Raw genomic sequence first — 19,549 nt, forward strand, 5'->3', positions numbered from 1 at the left:
AGATATTGTTCCATATAATAATGTAAACCAGCAATAATAGCTGACTACAGTGGATTTATTTATTTATTTGTCCACCTACACTGTAAAAAATAATTGTTTAAAGTTGTAAATGAAACAAAGACTATTAGAGTATGTTTTACAAGAAAATACTATTTCAATCTTTCTACTTCAAAATTTCAGGTTTAATTCAATGTATTACTTGCCGTTTTTGTAATTATTTGGTAAATTTAACAGTTTGAGTAAAAATTATTTCAAAATAAATAAGACACCATTTTTTTATTCAGTGTTGACAAAGAGACTAACTAGCAGTATTGTCTAAAATGCATATTTTGCTTAGTATATAGTATATTCTTGTTTTAAAGAAAAATCAAAACCTTTTTGATTGAACAATTATGGTTAATTGCATATATATAATATATTATTTGCTTGTTTGTTTTCAGGCTGTTCCACATAAATGTGTATTTTAGAGTAAACAAATGTGTCTCTTCAAAAATGTCTCTTTTATCTGAAAGGCTGAATTTCCATTGCTACAGCTGCCATATTGTGTGTTACAATTCTTCCAATTCATTTTTCTAGTCCGTCTCGTACTCGTCCTCATACTTGTCCTCACAGTCGTCCTCACACTGTCTGGTCACGTGCATGACACTCACACAAACAGAAATACACAGGAGCCGACACGCAGGTCACCTGGCACTGGCTAAGGTCATTTATGAAGCCAGCAGGGACATGTGCAAACATACAGAAACACAAATGCACACATTTGCACATGTGAAAACAGTGCATATTCATCTTTGGTTGTAGCAGGTTCAAGCTGAAACTCCCCCCGTTGAGCCAAGTGTTACTTTTCCGCTTGACTTGATTCCTGCATCCGCTCTCACGGACAAGCACACACACGCATACACAAAACACACACACATACTCTTTCAACGCTGAGTGACTCATTCTACAAACACACAAAGACGTATGCACAGTGATTAGTGCTGTTTCTTATGCGAGGTCTTCACAGTCTGGTGGGTGTTTAAAACTGTTGCAGAGGAAGTTGCGGACTGTCGCACTGTGTTTGTTTAAATAGTAATAGAGATTAGGGATGAAAATGAAGGGAGAAAACACATCAGCCCCAGCTGTTGTTGCTTCTTGAGGAGGACTTATGTATTAACATACAAAACAGGGCAATGACAGTTGTGGGTTTTCAGGTTCATTTGGTCGAATCTTGTCCCCTCTAGCTGTCTGGATGTCTCTGTTCCCACAAACCAGGCAAATTCATCATTGATGCTCTTTATCATAAATAAATATTGCCCCACAATATAATTTCTGTGTCGGATGCTCAGGGGCCCTCCATATGGAAATGTATAATGTAAATATTATGAGATACTGCTTGTCTAATTTGTTAGAGGACATGCTTTTTTCTACAGTCTAAAAAATAATGTGTTGGCTCAACAACAACAACAAAAAAAAATGTAACATCAGTTTGCAGAATTTTTTTTTTTGGTTTATGACAACTTTGAGTGAATTTACGTTCCACCAACAAGCTATGTTGAGTTAGAGAAACTTAATAATTTGTAGCATAAACACAAACTTTTAAGTCAGTTTCACAGCAAAGTACCAGAGTTGTAGCCCTGGAACTAATTAATCTTATCTATTTCAGTTCAAATCAACAGCTATCAGTCACTGGCATTAGCGCAGTCATTGCTTATAAAGTCAATGTAGTGTCTACTCTTCAGCACAATGGTAACCACAAAAACTTCAACATTACAGAAGATGTCCAACATAACAGCATTAAACACTAACAGGTCTTTCCCAAAAAACACATACACTTAATTTCAACATTTATTCTCCTTATCCAGTCCTATGCAAAGCATGCTGGGAACTAGAAATTCACTGCCTAATTTCCGAAGTTACCACGACAATTTCATTTCGTTACACAACTTAATTTTTTAACACAAGCTCATTGGAAAAACGGATCTGTGTCAACATTTTTACAAACCGCATAATACGTACCAATGCATACATTTCACTGAAGTTTCAAACAGAAATGAACACTAGAGGCAGTAAAACAGCAAGCACTTCTAATCGTTTTCACATACAATTATGATTACAGGGGCATATTACGGATTAATAAAGACTTGTTTTCACGCGGCTCCTTGCACAATTATGTTATGACCTCAAAACACTTTTCACCATAGTGCATGATTTGTAAACGAATATAATTTGGAGTTTGAATCACTTACCCAGCTCTAGATTTCAGATTTACTGACATAATAAGCTTGCTCGGTAGCTCAGATGGTACAGAATTGTACAATGCAAAGAGCTCGGGTACGAATCCCGTGAAAGACGAGTCAAGGTAAAAGAGCTCAAAGACAAGAGTTCAAAAACAAGCTAAAATTCCATGGTTGCGATTGCGTTTTTACGTCTCATTTGCTTTTGTTAACACTATTGGGTAGGTTTAGGGTTTAGTGTGGGTGTACGTTATTAAACGTGATGGAGCATTAAGCTTTTAGCACCACTCACTGGACATTTCAATTCAGAACTGTGGTGATACGTACAAACTCCAACGTAATAAAATGTTGGCATATTCACGTTCATCTGTTCCGGTAAAAAACCAAACGTGCTTTTAGCGCCACTCAATGGACATTTCACTTTGAAACTGTTGCAAAACTGTTGCGTTTCGCAAAAATGTTGACACTGGTACGTTTTTCTAATGAGCCTGAGCTGTGTTTTTTAAGTTGTAAATTGTAACTTAAGGCAATTAACGCAGAAATTTGAGTTTAAATTACAGACGATATTAAGTTGATGTAATGATCAACATTATTATGTCAACAGAACTCAACAAAATAATGTTTGCAACTTAAAAGGTTTAATTAAATTAAAAAACCTTTTTTAATGTTTAACCATGCATTTAAGTAAGTTGTGGTAACAGGTCCCCTGCATTATTTTTTAGAGTGTACAGACCCAAATCAATACATTTTAATAATTTAAACTGTATGTTGATTCCTGAATTTATTTTTGGATTTTTTTTCCCCCCTGTATAATTATTATTATTAATATTATTAAAATAATTCTAGCTGATTTGTGCAGGACATCACTGCTGATGTGTCCACTGAAGCATGACATACTAATATATCCTCATTGATAATTTAACATATTCACTCTGTCTGACTGCAAACGTAAACGATCCTTCAGACTCCCATGCCAATATAGTGCTCAGTTTACCTCAACAAACCTCTTGTAACAGTTTGCCATATTAGTGATGTCAGTGTTTTTCTTATTTAAAGCTTGGTGCTAGTCATTGAACCGCGTCAATTTTTAATTAAGAATTTAATTACCAATAATGCAGTTGATCAGCTGCTTCTAATTCATTTATGAGGACAGAGAAGAATCAGATAATTACGGTGCACATATTCATCATAGACAAAAGTGTTCTTTGTTAAGTCAGCTGATTAGAAAATATATTTAGCCTTTTATCATTTTGTTCATAGTGGGGGTTTTTCTCTACTTAGAAAAAAATCTTAAATTGCTTAAATCTAATTATTGAGCTGATTCAAGCACTTGAGAATAAGCACACTTATTTTGTAATTTTGATTTTATATTTAACAACACAATACATCATTTTATACATTTTCATACAAGGTGCCTACGGCTGTACTAAATATCTCTGAAAGTTTGGTGGTTATGATGGTGGTGAGAAGATAAATTGTCAATAAAAAGTGGAACTTCTGGTAACAATGTAATTCATACTGCAGTGACATCAGCATATGGGCCTGACAAGCAAAAGACTTTGTCTCTGTTTCGAGGAGCAAGATGGCCTGTGTGTGTGCACGCCTGTGTAGATGCTTTTATTTGTGAGTTCAAAATGTATTATAACTGCTGAAAATGTGAAAAAGTCTACATATACAGCATTAATGTCAGATCAAAGATGTTCACACCCATTTTCAGTATAAACCAGTAAGAGTGCTGATCTGCGACAGAAGCACCTCAGAATGTTCTCTGCCATTTCAGTCAGCAACAGAGCACTCACACACACTCAAACACTGCTTCACACTTAAGACACATTACGATTACCCCTCCAATCTGCCTTTCAAGCTTCTCTTTCTCTCTGACACATCGGACATAGGATTAACCAATAGCAATCTTCGCCTAGTAAAACATCCAAACCCCTCTTTCTCAGGGCCCCTCAAATATCCTGTCCTCTAACACGTCCATATAGGGAAGCTTTTTAAAATCATCTACGTACGCCGCATACAAAAAAATCAAGAGCGCCGCCTCTGAGAGAGAGTGGATGAAAGAGGAAGGGTGAAAAAAATAATGTTTGAGCATGAAAAGCAAAGCATGCATGTTGGGAGGGCTCCAAAAGAGGGCCAGCCAAGAAAGAAATTAAAGTACAGCGATTATCTGGACCCAGAATTAGAAGCAGAGGGTTTTGGACTAATAAACATTTGAAACGCACCCCAGGGCCCTCACCATCATTTATTACTCCACCATCTCCCATTAATGTGCTTTTTTTTTTCTTTTCGTTTTCTTTATATTTTTTTTTCTTCATCGATTCCCAGGATGTTTTAGGTAGATTTTATTAATTCTTGCTGGCAGGGTTTAATGAAAGGTTGTTGGTTATTTTTTTCCTCTTCCTTTCCCAATCCCTTCCGCTTTGGATGTACTGATCCGGTGTTTTATTTCTGTCTTTTAATGACTGTATCATTGTTATCAGTAATTCTTGGCGTATCACAGGCCGACAAAGAGCGGTCATCAATTAACTAACACCACCCCCACCCAAGTGTCCTGTTCTGACCTCTCTGCACTGCTCTTAAGCTTATCAACTCCCAAAACAAACCACCCCTCCATAGCCTCTTTCACATACACAGACTAGCATGCTGTATGTGTACACACACACACACACACACACACACACACGCACGCACGCACGCACTGCTTAAAGCCTACACACATTCACAAATATTCAGCAGTGGAACTACTTCAAAAGAAATTGTATTGTACACAAATTTTGAAAAGACTGCGTACCAAGTTAAATATATTACACATCTTGTATTCCATTTCCTTAGCTGGTTACATGTAAAAACAATCATATCATACACAATTAGTGTAGCTCAATGATTATTTGGTAACATTTCACAATAAGGTCTCATTACTTAACGTAAATTAATGCATTTACTAACATTAACAAACAATGAGCAATGTATTTGTTACAGTATTCATTAATCTTTGTTAATGATAGCTAATATAAATACAGCTGTTCATTGCTAGTTCATATTAGCTCAGGTCCATTAAATGATATTGACAGATACAACTTTTGATCTTGATAATGTATTAACATGAAGATGCTTTAGAAGTATTTTTCATTGTTAGTTCATGCTAACAAATGCGGTTAACTAATGTTAACAAATGGAACCTTTTTGTAAAGTGTTGAAGATTATTTTCTATAAATCAGTCAGAAAGACTATTTAAGACTATGTATCGTCATCCTAATAATATTTATCTGGATATTTATAACGCATTCACATACACTACATTCCAAAGTTTGGAGTCAGTTTTTATTTTATTTTATTTATTTATTGAAAGAAATTGATGCTTTTATTTAGCAAGGGTGTATTAAATCGATCAAAAGTGACAGTAAAGACATTTTATTTTTAATGTTACAAAATGTCAAAATGTTTTGAACTTTCTATGCATCAAATGTGAGAATAATAAATGTTTCTTAAGCACCAGTACAGCGCATTAGAATGATTTCTGAAGGATCATTTGACATTGAAGACTGCAGTAATGGCTGCTAAAAAAAAAAAAAAAAACCCTGCCAGATTAGTTGTGCCATCACAGGAATATATTACATTTTAAAATATATTGATAAATAGAATATAAAATAATTTTTTTTTTTTTTTTTTGTAATATATATTCATGTTTTACTGTATTTTTCATCAAATAAATGCTGCCTTGGTGAGCATAAGAAAAAAAAAAAAAAAACTACATTCAAAATCTCAAGGAAGGGCTCTTGTGCAAAAACCAGTACACAGGCTGAGGGAAACACTCTCACGCTGTCTCACGGAAGACGCCGCCCTCATGCCGTCTCCCGACAGTCCAGAAGGTGGAAAGGATTTGTGAATCCTGGGAAGATTAAGTGTACAGCTTAGTGCTGTGTGACCGCTAGTTTACACTTTTTTAAGTTCTTCTTTCTCTCTCTCTCTCTCTCCCTCTCTATTCCAATCCCTATGTGCCCCTTCTCTCGCTCTCCAGGTAGTCAACAGTAAGCTCACAGTCGGGCGGAGCCTGCGGCGAGCGAGCGCTCCGATTGGTTGCCGCATTGCGTTACACCGCGTCATGCGGGCAGGATGGATGTGAAAGAACGCAGGCCCTACTGCTCCCTAACCAAGAGCAGGAGAGAGAAAGAGCGCCGCTACACGGGCTCATCCGGCGACAGCGAGGACTGCCGCGTGCCCACCCAGAAGTCCTACAGCTCCAGTGAGACGCTCAAGGCCTTCGACCACGACTCCTCACGTCTGCTGTACGGAGGCCACGTCAAAGAGATGGTACACCGAGAGGCAGATGAGTACGGTCGCCAAGGTGAGTCACCTGTGCCTGTCATACCTCACAGAATCAATTGTGACTTCACACAGTCCAGAGGTCACATGTCATGCAGCTTTAGAGCGCATGCTAAGAAAACATAATAACAACACATGCTTAGAAATATGCCAAGAATGACATTTGGATGGATCACGTTCAAATAATAATATATGGGATGTACAACCATAATTATACATAATTAGAGGAAATTAAGTTTGGTTTGGCACGACCGCACGCTTTCTCTGTGAAAACATTTACTTACTTTGATTGAAAAATGAAGCAGATTCAAAACAGATTAGACAGATTTACAGACACAGACTCACTCTGCTACTTGTCTAGTCGACAGAGCGAAGAAATAAAGCATTTCCTCTGATTAGCGCAATCCAAACCCCTCGACCGAACCTCTCATTTTCAGATCCGAAGTTTCTGTTATAACATATGCCCATGTGTCCCATTGGCAATAATGAATGGCACCATAAAAAACATAAAAAGCATTATTGCGCTGTTCTGAAGTTTGCAATGTGCCCTGGTCGGCCACAGTTTTATTACTAATTATGAGCGCAGAGGGTCCGCTAGCATTCGCACAGCCGCACTTATAAACTCCCTCACATTCATTGAGTTCTTCGTTGTTTTCTTTTTCTTTCTTCTGCATGTAAGGCTTCATCAAAATATACTCCAGTAAAGGTGAGTTTTGAGCTGTGGATTTAGCACAAATGTAGATTTGGGTCAAACGTTTTTTTTTTTCCCCTAGGTGTTGTGACTGTCTGTGTTGCGATAGAGGTTAGCACTGTGTGTTTGTGTGCCCTTAACGTAAGTGTTGTGTTAAGCTGAAGGTCAGCCTAGCTGTTATCAGTCACTGGAGTGCTAGAGGCTCTGTCTGTTGAGTGTGTTTATTTTAGAAAGCACAGGAAGTGACACCAGATTACAGCAGGGGGTAAAGGAGCAGCCTGCCTCCAACCATTATGCAGGGTAGCCCACTCTATCACAGAGAGAGAGAGAGAGTAAAGGCGCTCACAGATGTAGTGCAGACACCGTTGAGCTCTTGAGAGACTGCACTCCGGCCTCAACACGGTCTTCAACACTCTCCCCATAATCACCCTGCCGTAGACGTCACCTAAACCAGTCTCAAGCCCTAACCTTGGCACGCAACAGCGTTCGTCATGAAACTAATTCCTCCCGTGTGATATATTTTTAGCCTTTAGACCATTGCAAAAAGCTATACCTAGATAATTAATTTGTGGAATAGAAAGGACCAGGCAGGCGAACTGAAATTGTTAATTAGCCATTACACAACAATGGCAGATTGGAATTACTGAGATCTGAAATAATGTAGCCTTGCTGGGAAGTGCTGCCGTTCAGTTCCATTACAAAGTTCCATAAAGGTCATTACCAGTTCATTGATTGCTTTCAAACTCAAATTAACACTTCATAAATATTTGAGCAGAAAAGCCATAATTGCTCAATTATCTTATCCTGTACAATTTCATCTACACTAATTGGTGTTCATTTGGAATTTATATGATTTTAATTGAACTTCGGTGGAACCCCGATTATTTCTGTAGTTAATAGCCCTTATTAATTCCTGTTAATGCAGGGGATCAATGGTTTTCTTTTTCATTTCTTTCCTTTTTTATCGCCACCCTAATAAAATGTGCCACATGAAATTATGTGGCTTAAAATAATTGTAGTCACTCACATGTGAAAACTTTTTTAGAATTATTTTTTAACATCAGATATATTTAGAATATTTACTTTAGAATGCTTTTCATCCTTTGCATGATATGATTTATTTGATTTAATCAAATTAATTTAATTGATTTGATTTAGCCAAGATAAATTGTTTGTTTGTGTTTTTTCTCCTTTTTCCCTTATACTTTTTTTTAACAAAGAAATGCATTTAAAACATTTTGAAATCATTTGAAAATGTTACGCTGCGTCCTTTGAAGAGTCATAACCATTAAAACTTACGAGGATCTGCTTGCTAACGACTAAATAAATGATCCGTTTAAAGACCAATATATTTCCGCAATATATACGGTCTCAGTAACTGTGAGGGTTTTTTTTCTCTGGCAACGCGGTTTTTCAGGCCTCAGTGTTTTTGGAGCCGCGCACACCTATCACCATGGCAGATAAGCTCCCTCCGTGGAATGCAGTCTGCTCCACAGTCTAATTCTACAGAATACAGAGTTTGGAAATCATTGGATCCAGACAAAAAGAACGGGAAATGAATTATAAGTTGTAGCGGCTGCTAAGTTGAAAGTCCTTTCACATTGTCTAACATGAAGATACATTTGAAAGTTTAATGAACTGTAAATTAATCTGTTTTATTATTTTTAAATGGCATGGATTGATTTGTTTTAGTCGTTTTAGTTTTTTCTCTCTCTCTCTCTGAAAGTTTTTTTTTTTTTTTCTTTCTTTGTTTATGGGAAGCATGTGTTTTAAATGATTCATTCTTATATTTATTATAATTATATGTACAGTATATTTATTTATTATATTTAATTTGTAGACATTATTAAAAATGTACTTCTGCATTTGTTTTAAATATTTTAGCCCAGCAACACATTATTTGTTACTTTTTCCTTATTTATTTTTTATTAACTAAAGTTGATTACTCAGTTATTTATTAAGTATAATCAGTATCCACTTTTTTTGTTCTTTGAAATTATTTTATTATTATTTTTTAAGTTATTCTTATTTGTAGAATGGAAATTTTCAGTTTTTAAAATGATTTTTCAATTATCTATAAAATATATTTATATTTTGATGATGATGTGTATTAATTATCAACTCAGTAGCATTATGAATTAAATTAGCATTATATATTATTAAATGAGCATATATTAATATTTCTAATAATTTTATTGTATTTTCTAATATTTTTTGTTTGATCATTTTTTTCTGAATATATGTTTTTATATTAATCTCAATGTGTAGTAGTCATTCCTGTGCTGACTTTTTTTTTTTTTTTTTTTTAATAGTGGTGTCATCTTGCCTTTGAAGTCAGATATTAACAGCCTGGAGACATTTCTGAAATCATCATCCAGATTTAAAATGTGCTAAAAGTACCAGTCTGACTGCTAACACACTATGGCATGATGAAGCTGTCTGCTTGTCTGTGCCACATTTCCCCTTACTGTCTCTATTTGTGTGTTTCTGCCTGTCACCTTCAAGCTCAATCATTTCACTGCAAAAGTAATTACATTTTAATTGCGAAATTATCTAATGATTGGACATCTGAAGGCAGCAGCATGCTCGAAGTATTTTTTTATTATTCTATCACCTCCATAAATGATGCAAACTACAATAATACGACAGTTTTGACTACCGAAATTCAGATATATATCGTGATTCCGGCTGTGCCAACTTGACATGGATATAAATAATCCTTCATTTTAGTAGCAGTGTTTCCTTAGTTTGAGACTTTGCACAGCCCAAGAGACTGCAGTCAGTTCATTAAAACGTTTTTAAAGAGCGTGTAAACGGCTGTTTAGACATGTTACCGCGGTGTTCCCTCTCATGGCTAATTGCTGCCGTTTATCTGTATCCTTCCAAAATACATGGAGAAGGTGCACAGAGAAAACATCATCAGTCTCACTGAGAAACATATTTTTCAAGCTCATTTTCAAGCTCACTTAGCACAACTAGGGCTGCCAGGAAACATACGTGGTGCTACAGGATAACAATTAGTCAAGTGACTGCCCACCGTTCTCAGCGAAAAGAGTTTGTAACTGTATTTTAAAAAATAAATAAACAAAAACAGGAGTAGGAATTAATATCTTGTTGTGACAGTCTCATGCTTGTCTAAATTTAAATTTCTGTTATCCTTTATCTTTTGAGTTGTAGCCTTGAGTTGTTATTTATCCACATTTTTTTGTCCTTGTTGCAATGCCGCCTAGGACATTTATTTATTTATTCATTTATTTGCTTTCACGGGGTGAGCTAGTATACATGTCATAGTCATTCAGCAGAGAGAAATTCTGGTAACTTGGGTTTATATCTGTGGTTCCAAAAACCGATAAGAACTCACATTTGCAGTACATTGTGGGTCTTCAGGGAACAGACTGCTAAGTCTGCGGATATTTGACTGTCTGATGAGACTTGATAGTCTCTTTGTTCCACACATGAGGTGTGTGTGTGTGTGTGTGTGTGTGTGTGTGTGTGTGTGTGTGTGTGTGTGTGTGTGTGTGTTTACAGAAGCTTTCCTTTCTGTCTGGCTTTTGGGTCAGTTGATACAATCTCCGAAGCCAAAAAAAGAGACAAAAAAAAAAAAAAAAAGAAGATAAATTGTGCTATCAATTTACACCTTTATTTTTCTTTTCTTTTCCTCTTTCTTTAGAGCTGTGGATCTTTTCATTGCTCAATACTCCCCAAATGGCTCCCCAGTTGCCAGCAAGGCCCATTTACCTGTCAGCTTGTGTTTTACCAACACTCTATGGGCTGTTCCCACCCCACAGAACAGGCCAACTAAGCATACCTGAGCCCCCCTCCCCCCCCAGACACACACATACATGTGAAAGATACCACTCTGTTCTTAAAATGAGAACTACTTACCATGACGTTCAACCTGCACATGATATTGAGCCCTCTTAGGCTTTCCCTAGTCTCTCTAGTGAGAAAAAAACTCACATTTTTCCATGCACATAAACTTACAGTGTGTGTGTGTGCGCGCGCAATAAGGGATCTTCTAGTGTCCAGGGAATTAGAGAATTCTAGTTTATTTGTCATTCTCTTGATACTATAAGTGCACATGGCAGAAGTAATCGCAGAAAACAGAAGTCAGACTTCAAAATAGAACATTAAATGGGTTCTTTTTAGTGTCTCTTTGATTGATTGTTTCCTCTGCTTAACTAGGGCATGTGGAAATTGTCTCAGAGTGTTTGAAATGGTTCCTGCATTATAAGTGTGTGTGTGTGTGTGTTTGTGTGTATGCATGTGTGTGTGTTTTGTGTTTTTTATCATTGCATTTTATTACAATTATTTATAGGTAATATATGAATGTATTTTCAGGTTGCGTCTTATTATTATCAATTATTATTTTTTTGTAGTTTATTTCTTATGTTTTATTTTTGGGTAACACTTTATAATAACTGCACACTATGAAGAATTAGTTAAGCATTAGTAAACAGTCAATTCATCATTTATAAAGCATTAATAGACATTAATAAGCAGTTTATAAATACACCTATAAATGCTTTGTTCTTGATTTATAAGCATAGCTATAATGTGTTTAATAATTGTATTTTCATACTTTATTAATGATCAATTTATCATTTCTAAATTAAGTATTACATTATTTACAAACCAGTTATTTAGGAGTTGTCAGTGGTTCATAAGAAAGTATGAAAATACATTTATTAAACACATTATAGATATGCTTATAAATCAAGATCAAAGCATTTATAGGTGTATTTATAAACTGCTTACTAATGTCTATTAATGCTTTATAAATGATGAACTATTTACTAATGCTTAACTAATGCTTCATAGCGTGAGTTATTCTAAAATGTTACCGATTTTTTTTTTAAATGTTTTTGCAAGAAGCCTCTTATGCTCACCAACACTGCATTTATTTAATCAAAAATACAGTAAAAAAGTAATATTGTGAAATATTATTACATTTTAAAATAATTGTTTTGTATTTTAATATATATATTTAAACTAATTCATTCTTGTGATGGCAAAGCTGATTTTTCAGCAGTCATTAGGCAACTTTTCGGTGTCATGTGATCCTTCAGAAATCATTCTAATATCCTGATGTGCTGCTCAAGAAACATTTTTTTTTTTTATTATGAATATTGACAACAGTTTTTGCTGCTAAATATTTTTGTGGGAACCACAATACTTTTTTTTTCTTCCCAGAATTTCTTTGATGAAAAAAAAAAGTTTAAAAGAAAAGCATTTATTTGAAATCATTTGAAACCATTTATAACATTATACATTTATTTATTGTCACTTTTGATAAATTTAATGAATACTTGCTGAAGCAAAGTATTAATTACTTTAAAAACGTTTGATGTAACATAGACACAGATCTTTTCATTTTACTTATTTGTTTAGCTTACATCTGATATACAAGCAAAATAATTGTAATTTATACATACCAGTTAACTCACATATTACATTGCAATTCTTAAAAATGGTACCATTCAGCTGCCATTTTTTTTTTTTTTTTTTTTTAATGTTCTCTCCAATGCCAATGTGTTTTATTGACATTTGACACTTGCTGATTGTTCATAGAAGATCATGTGTGTAGATGCTCAATTTGTTTTGTTACATTTCTCTTACAGGACAGAACTTTAACCTGAGGCAGCTGGGAATATGTGAACCAGCCACGCGCCGCGGCCTGGCCTTCTGCGCAGAGATGGGCCTCCCCCACCGCGGCTACTCTGTTGGCGCAGGCTCAGACGTAGACACTGAGAATGAGGGGGTGATGTCACCGGAACGTGCCATGCGCCTCTGGGGCAGGGGTGTGAAGTCTGGCCGCAACTCCTGCTTGTCCAGCCGCTCGAACTCAGCCCTGACCCTGACTGACACAGAGCATGAGAACAAATCAGACAGTGAGAACGGTGAGTGGAGCCACACAAGGGCCACATTCAGCCTTTTAGTCCAGATTCAACTAGCCCAAACCAGATAAAAAACATGTTTTCTTTCCTCTACCATGCTGGAAAATCCAGCTTAAAGGGATAGTTCACGCAAAAATGAAAATTCTGTCATCATTTACTCACCCTCAAGTTGTTCCAAGCCTGTATACATTTCTTGTTCTGATGAACACAAAGGAAGATATTTGGAAGAATGTTTGTAACCAAAAAGATCTTGCCCCCCATTGACTACCATAGTATTTTTTTCCTACTACGGTAGTCAATGGGGGCGAGATCTGGTTGGTACATTCTTCCAAATATCTTCCTTTATGTACAGTAGAACAAAGAAATATATACAGGCTTGGAACAACTTGAGGGTGAGTAAATGATGACAGAATTTTCATTTTTGCGTGAACTATGTGTTTTTGGACATGGTAACTGGTTTTTAGCTGGTCTGAGATGGTCATCAGTTAGTGCAAGCTGGTAGACTTTCTTGGACCAACAACAAACAAGCTTCCATGAAAGATTAAGGTGCTCAATCTTGTTTTGGGAAAATTGTGGATTTTCAAAGGCCAGCTTGAACCTGCTAGAAATTAGCTATCAAGTTCCAAAACTTGAGATAGAGTGTCCTACATAGAGGACCCTATAAAAGGAAATATTTATCGATTATGCACACTTCTCTTGCACTATATTAGCATTATCACACTCTTTTGACTTTTATCATGACCGGCCAAGTCAGAGTCAATAGCAAGCAGAATAAAGTCAATACATCCACAACTCTCTTTCTCTTTATACCCATACCACTGCTTCCGCTTCCCTGAGGGGACCCTCCAGCGGCCCAATCAAAGGTCTGCCTTTGTATCGGGCGCTAGGAGACCTTACCTAGCCATCGTTGGAATGCTCCGCTCGCATGAGCGAACACACACAATGGCTGGTTAACAGGCCCCAGCGGTTTGAAGTGCAAATTTGATCATGCTTGAAACCTGGAGAAGTGATGGGAGCGACGATCTCTCTCTCTCTCTTTCTCTCTCTCTCTTTCCTTCTTTTTCTTTGGTGCCGTCGTTCATTCCCACAAAGCAGCTGTGATGCTTCAAAGAATGCTCAGGTGACAGGCTTCCTCTGGGCCTCCCCACCACACTTCCGCTGCTACTCTCCCAGAGCGGGGCCTCGGCGGGGGGGAAATGTCATCACGCCCTCACATGCTTTTTTGATTATATTTTTATTCACACTAAAATCCCTCAGATTTGTTTCTTGTTGTTCTTTTCAGGTCCAATTGAGAATGAAGTGGAGGAGTTTTTTTTTTTTTTTTTTTTTCCCTCTTTTTTTCATGAATTGAATTGAGAATTAAAGCTGCTGACAGTGAGGTATAAGACAGCCATTTTGAAGGAAAGGGAGAAAACGAAGCAAATGAAGGGCTAAATCATTCATTATCTTCCTATGCACACACTCTCCTGTCACTTATTCTCATTTATTAATATTCCTTAGACTAACAGGTGTTGTGTGCAAATAACCTTTACGAAGACCTTATCTAATCACTTTCATTAACACCTTTTGGCTTAATTAAGGGAGGCAAAACGCTGAGTGTGTAGGATTGTTATATTTGCTTCCATTATGAGATGAATGTGTGGGGCGACTCTCATATCTCTGATGACCAGAGCAATGAACGCACTCCTCCGACGGGAGCTTATTTTACATATTTTATATTCACTTTCCTTAATGTAGTTAATATTTGAGAACAGAGCCTGCAGGCATGTATGTATGTATGTATCTCAAATGCATATTGAAATTAAGAGAATAAATTTGACTCTAGTTGATTCCAATAGAGTTTAATGTTAGCATTTTGCTAAACTAAACATGCAATACTCTAACCCAGTGGTTCTCAACCATGGGGCTGGAGCCCCTGAAAACTTCCAAGAGCGTCTCAAGATGACTTAAAAAAATGATTTAATGTAAAACAAAACTACTAAGAGTCAAGATATTTCTTATTTTAATTATTTTATTGGTTTTAAAGAACCTAGATTCTCACGACTTACCTCAATATATGAAAAATATTTTAAAAAATCCTTATCCAGTAAATCATGGACAACTGCAAAAGTCTTGGGCCTTTGAAAATTGTTGTGGACAGTGGGGGCCTTGGAATCAAAAAAGTTGGGAACCACTGCTCTAAGTCAAGCGTTAGTGTCAGTTCTGGCAGGTCATGTCAGTCAAGCTCGCATCAGATGACTCCCAGGTGACTCACGTCTACCTATAGGAATACGACGCCTATCACAGCATCCATATATAGGCTCCTCAGTATTATCAGCAGCTATTGCATTTCTCAGGAGCTAATTACCCTCCTCCATCCCCAGCTCCTCCTCTCTTCAGTCAGGATTTGGCCTTATGATTCCTCTGAATCAGACTAATTCTTGAAATATGTGTACATGTCAAATTATTGACATTAATTATATCTGCATATGTTGGTTCTGTTCTGTTTACCCTAGGGGGGTTATTGCTGCTCTCCCTGCTCTTATCCATGCTAGGCTGCATGGATGCACAGGGAGTTCTTGCCCAGAACAGAACCATACCGCCAATACGAACTATTATCAATCATATGCAATTATCAGTCATATTTGACGATAGTGGTCCTGACAGAACCGATATTTTAATAAAAAATACGATAACACTTCAGTATAGGGAACACGTATTCACTATTAACTACAGCTTTTGCCTCAATTAACTCCTAATTTGCTGCTTATTAAGAGTTAGTAAGGTAGGTTTTGTAGTGTTTAAATTTAGGTATTGGGTAGGATTAAGGGATGTAGAATAAGGTCATGCAGAATAAGGCATTGATATGTGCTTCATAAGAACTAATAAACAACCAATATACTAGTAATATGCATGCTAATAACTAGTTAATAACTAATAACTAGTTAAAAGTGAGAATTGAACCCTAAAAGAAAGTGTTACCAAAAATACATAGCACACAAAATAATTTTGAATTTAAAAAAAAAAAAAACGATTTTAATTACATTTCACTATTTTGTTACTTTTTATTATTGCATAAAATATAAACCTTGTTATTATTATTTTTATTATTATTATTATTATTGTTTTATCAATGAAATATAGACTTATTTATAATCAACATTGATCTCGCTTTTTGTCCACCATCTTGGAAATCTTTTTTTTTTTTTTTTTTTTTTTTTTACTGAGCTTGTCTTCACCTTGAAAGATACATGTGAAACAATATCTTGTATAATGCAGCATAATTGACTATCTTTTGCAACAGCCTGTCATATTTTAAAATGCCTCCTCCATAGGCAGATCACTAGGTTTTGGAACAGAACGTTGTTGTTTTCCACAAGTGTTAACATGTAACATAAGTGTGTGAGAGTTTTTTTTTTCCTAATTGTATCATTGAATTGTGACATATGTTGCAGTTGCCGAGACTTGTGCCCTAACAAGAGACAGCTGCAGACAGTGTTAGTGAGTCCATGAGGAGAAAATAAAAAGAATATTTTCTTTCTGTTCTTGGTTTGTTTCACTTCACTCCATTGCAAGATCTTTGGGATTAACTTCAGCTACCGTTTCCCTCCAATTCGGTGCCTCTTGACATGAATGTTGAAAAAAGCTTTCTCCAGCCATACCAAAAGATTTCCTGTTTACATGTGCCTGGCGTCACCATGGAAGAAAGTGTGTCCAAATGATTGACACACTGTTTGGCTTTTTTCGGCCTCTTTCCCGACTCCTTTCTCTACCAAATTCAAGATGGAGCCATTTTTAGCTTTCATGGTTTTTCTGCTTGTCGCCTCAGAACTTGATTGTGTTTGTGCGGATGGGCCGTCAGCCCTAGCGACACTGCCTTTTGACTTCAAACACTGTAGAGGTTAATTCCATTTGGGAGAAAAAGCAGGATTTGTCAACCAGAAGCTGAGAGTGGAAGTGAAAGAGGTGTGTGTAGCTCTGTCAGACACGGTTCTAGTGAAAGGATCTCGATTCTGGTCCCACATTTCCAAGTTCACCCTTAAACTCTATTAGAAAGTACACTGAGAGAGACACTCACACAGAGACACTCTCGGCTCGGCATAGAGAGCAGTCGCTCTGCCTGCTCTCGCTCTTTGGACTTAATATCCTGTAATGGAGAAGGGGTCGGGAGAAACACCTGAGCACAATGTGTTCCGCTGCAGCAGAAAAGACGAGAGAGGGAGGGAGGAAAGGAGAGGGCGAGTAAGAGATGGCCGCTAAGAAAGGAGAGATATTTTGTCCTCCGTCTCCAGGGGACATTTGAGCCAGGGATGCGCTTCACCGCATGCCCACCCGTGTCTCCCTCTTCCTGGGTCACTGCACACCTGCTCACTCCCCCAGAGGGAGAGAATGAAAGGAGAGAGAAGGCACACAAACACATACACTTCAATCTTCACACTAAGGCAAAGAATTTTTTTTAATTTAATTTTTATTTTTATTGTGTATCTGTATTTTTATGATTTTGTGTATATATATATATATATATATATATATATATATATATATATATATATAACACTATATATATATATATATAGTGTCTTCCTGGACTTCTTCCATTTTCTCAAAGAAGAAACTCTTTCCATTCCATTTAGGTTTAAGAGAGCCATGTTCCTGCTATTGCTCAAGTGTAAGGGGAGGTCACTAAATACTTGCCACTTTAGGCTATATTGTTCAAAAGATTTAATCAAAAATACAATAAAAAGACATTGTGAAATATTAATACAATTTAAATATAATTGTTTTTATTTTTAATACATTTTAATGTGTAATTTATTCCTGTGATCCTACAGAAATCATTCTAATTTGCTGAGTTGGTGCTTAAGAAACGTTTCTTCTTGTTGAAAACATTGCTGCTTAAGTTTTTTTTGTGGAAACTGTTATACTTTTTTTTTTTTTTTTTTTTTTCTCAAAATTCTCTAATGAATAGAAAGTTCGAAAGAACAGCATTTATTTGAAATATATTTTTTCATTGTAAAAGTCTTTATTGTCTCTTTAAAGCAAATTAATGCCTCTCCACTTAATAAAAATATTACTTTCTTTTCTTTAAAAACAAAAACAAAAAAATCTTACTGCCCCCAAACGTTTGATTGGTTGTGTTCCCCTAGTAAAAAAAAAAAAAAAAAAACAATGCCAAAATCTATTAAAATACATTTATTTCATACTAAGTACTTCAAGTCCATTACCATATTTATTGTCATATCATTTAAGGCTTACTGATATAAAATTATAATTAAACTTTATTTGGAGTATTTCTTTATTGCACAATGCACATTTCTTAATATTATGCCTAAAAATTGTTTTAATATCACTATTAATAAGGATTGTATGATCTTTGTATAATATCAGTCTTTAAATGCAATATATTTAAAGTGTACCTAAAGTATACTTGCAATAGTTCCACTTTAGCACTTAAGTATATCTTCAGTTGGACCTCAGCTCTACTTTTGCACAATTAAAGTACATTGAAAATGCCAAAAATACCAATTGCAAGGTATTTTTATTTAGCACAAGAATATGTAAATGCATTTGTAGTATAATTAGCACAAAGTAAATGTATTTCAAATACATTATATGTATGTATGTATGTATATATATATATATATATATATATATAATATGTTTTTTTTTTTTTTTCCCCACTAGGGTATGTGTGTGTATATATAGCTCATCCCTCTTACTGTATCCAGTAATCAAAAACTCAAAAAATCATGGTAAAAACTATGGGAACCATATCATTTAAAAACACTTTTTAAAAAAGTAAGTACCAAAATTTTTTATCCAACATCATCGTGATTTCTAATTAAATAATCAATATTTAAAACTACAATACAACTTGTCTTTAGATCCAATAGAAAATGCTGTGCCTCCTCTGTCATTTGCAGCCATCTTGCCATCACATGACACCTGCTCCTCTGTCTGGATCTGTTTTTGATTTTGAGCTTGTTTGAAGCTTCTCTCTCTCACACACACACACACACACACACACACACACACACACACACACACACACACACACACACACACATATACACACACACACACACACACACACACATCTGCGCACTACAGGGGGTTCAGGGGAAGAGGGATAGAGAAGGGGGGAGAGCCCTGACTACAGGAGAAAGAACCGAAGACCTCAACTGACTATTCGAGGTCTCGTTAGCACCGCTCCCCGGCTGAGGTTTTAATGTGCCTCCGTTTTGATTCAGGTTGTTTCATTATTTTGGGGGGGCTTTAATCAAAAATTGCACGGCAGATATGAGAGAGCTTGCCCTGCTGTGAGCAAGGAAGCAGTTGTGCTGCCATTAGTCCATGTTCCCGGCTGAGGGAGAGAAAGTTCCAGAACTAGCATCTAAACTCGCCCCATTTTTTAAGAGCCTGTGAAGCTACATCAA

General features: G+C 36.1%; 1 protein-coding gene across 1 annotated transcript in view; it reads left to right on the forward strand.

Moving 5' to 3' along the window:
• The window catches only part of tenm3 (teneurin transmembrane protein 3), a 275,510-nt gene that overhangs the window by 60,284 nt on the left and 195,677 nt on the right, over nt 1-19,549 (forward strand). The window contains 2 exon segments of the mRNA XM_051889778.1: nt 6,241-6,567; nt 12,858-13,136. Of these exon segments, the coding sequence (XP_051745738.1) occupies nt 6,336-6,567; nt 12,858-13,136 (511 nt within the window). The 5' untranslated portion in view covers nt 6,241-6,335.

Source organism: Ctenopharyngodon idella, chromosome 1 (genome assembly GCF_019924925.1).
Source record: "Ctenopharyngodon idella isolate HZGC_01 chromosome 1, HZGC01, whole genome shotgun sequence".
Taxonomy (NCBI): domain Eukaryota; kingdom Metazoa; phylum Chordata; class Actinopteri; order Cypriniformes; family Xenocyprididae; genus Ctenopharyngodon; species Ctenopharyngodon idella.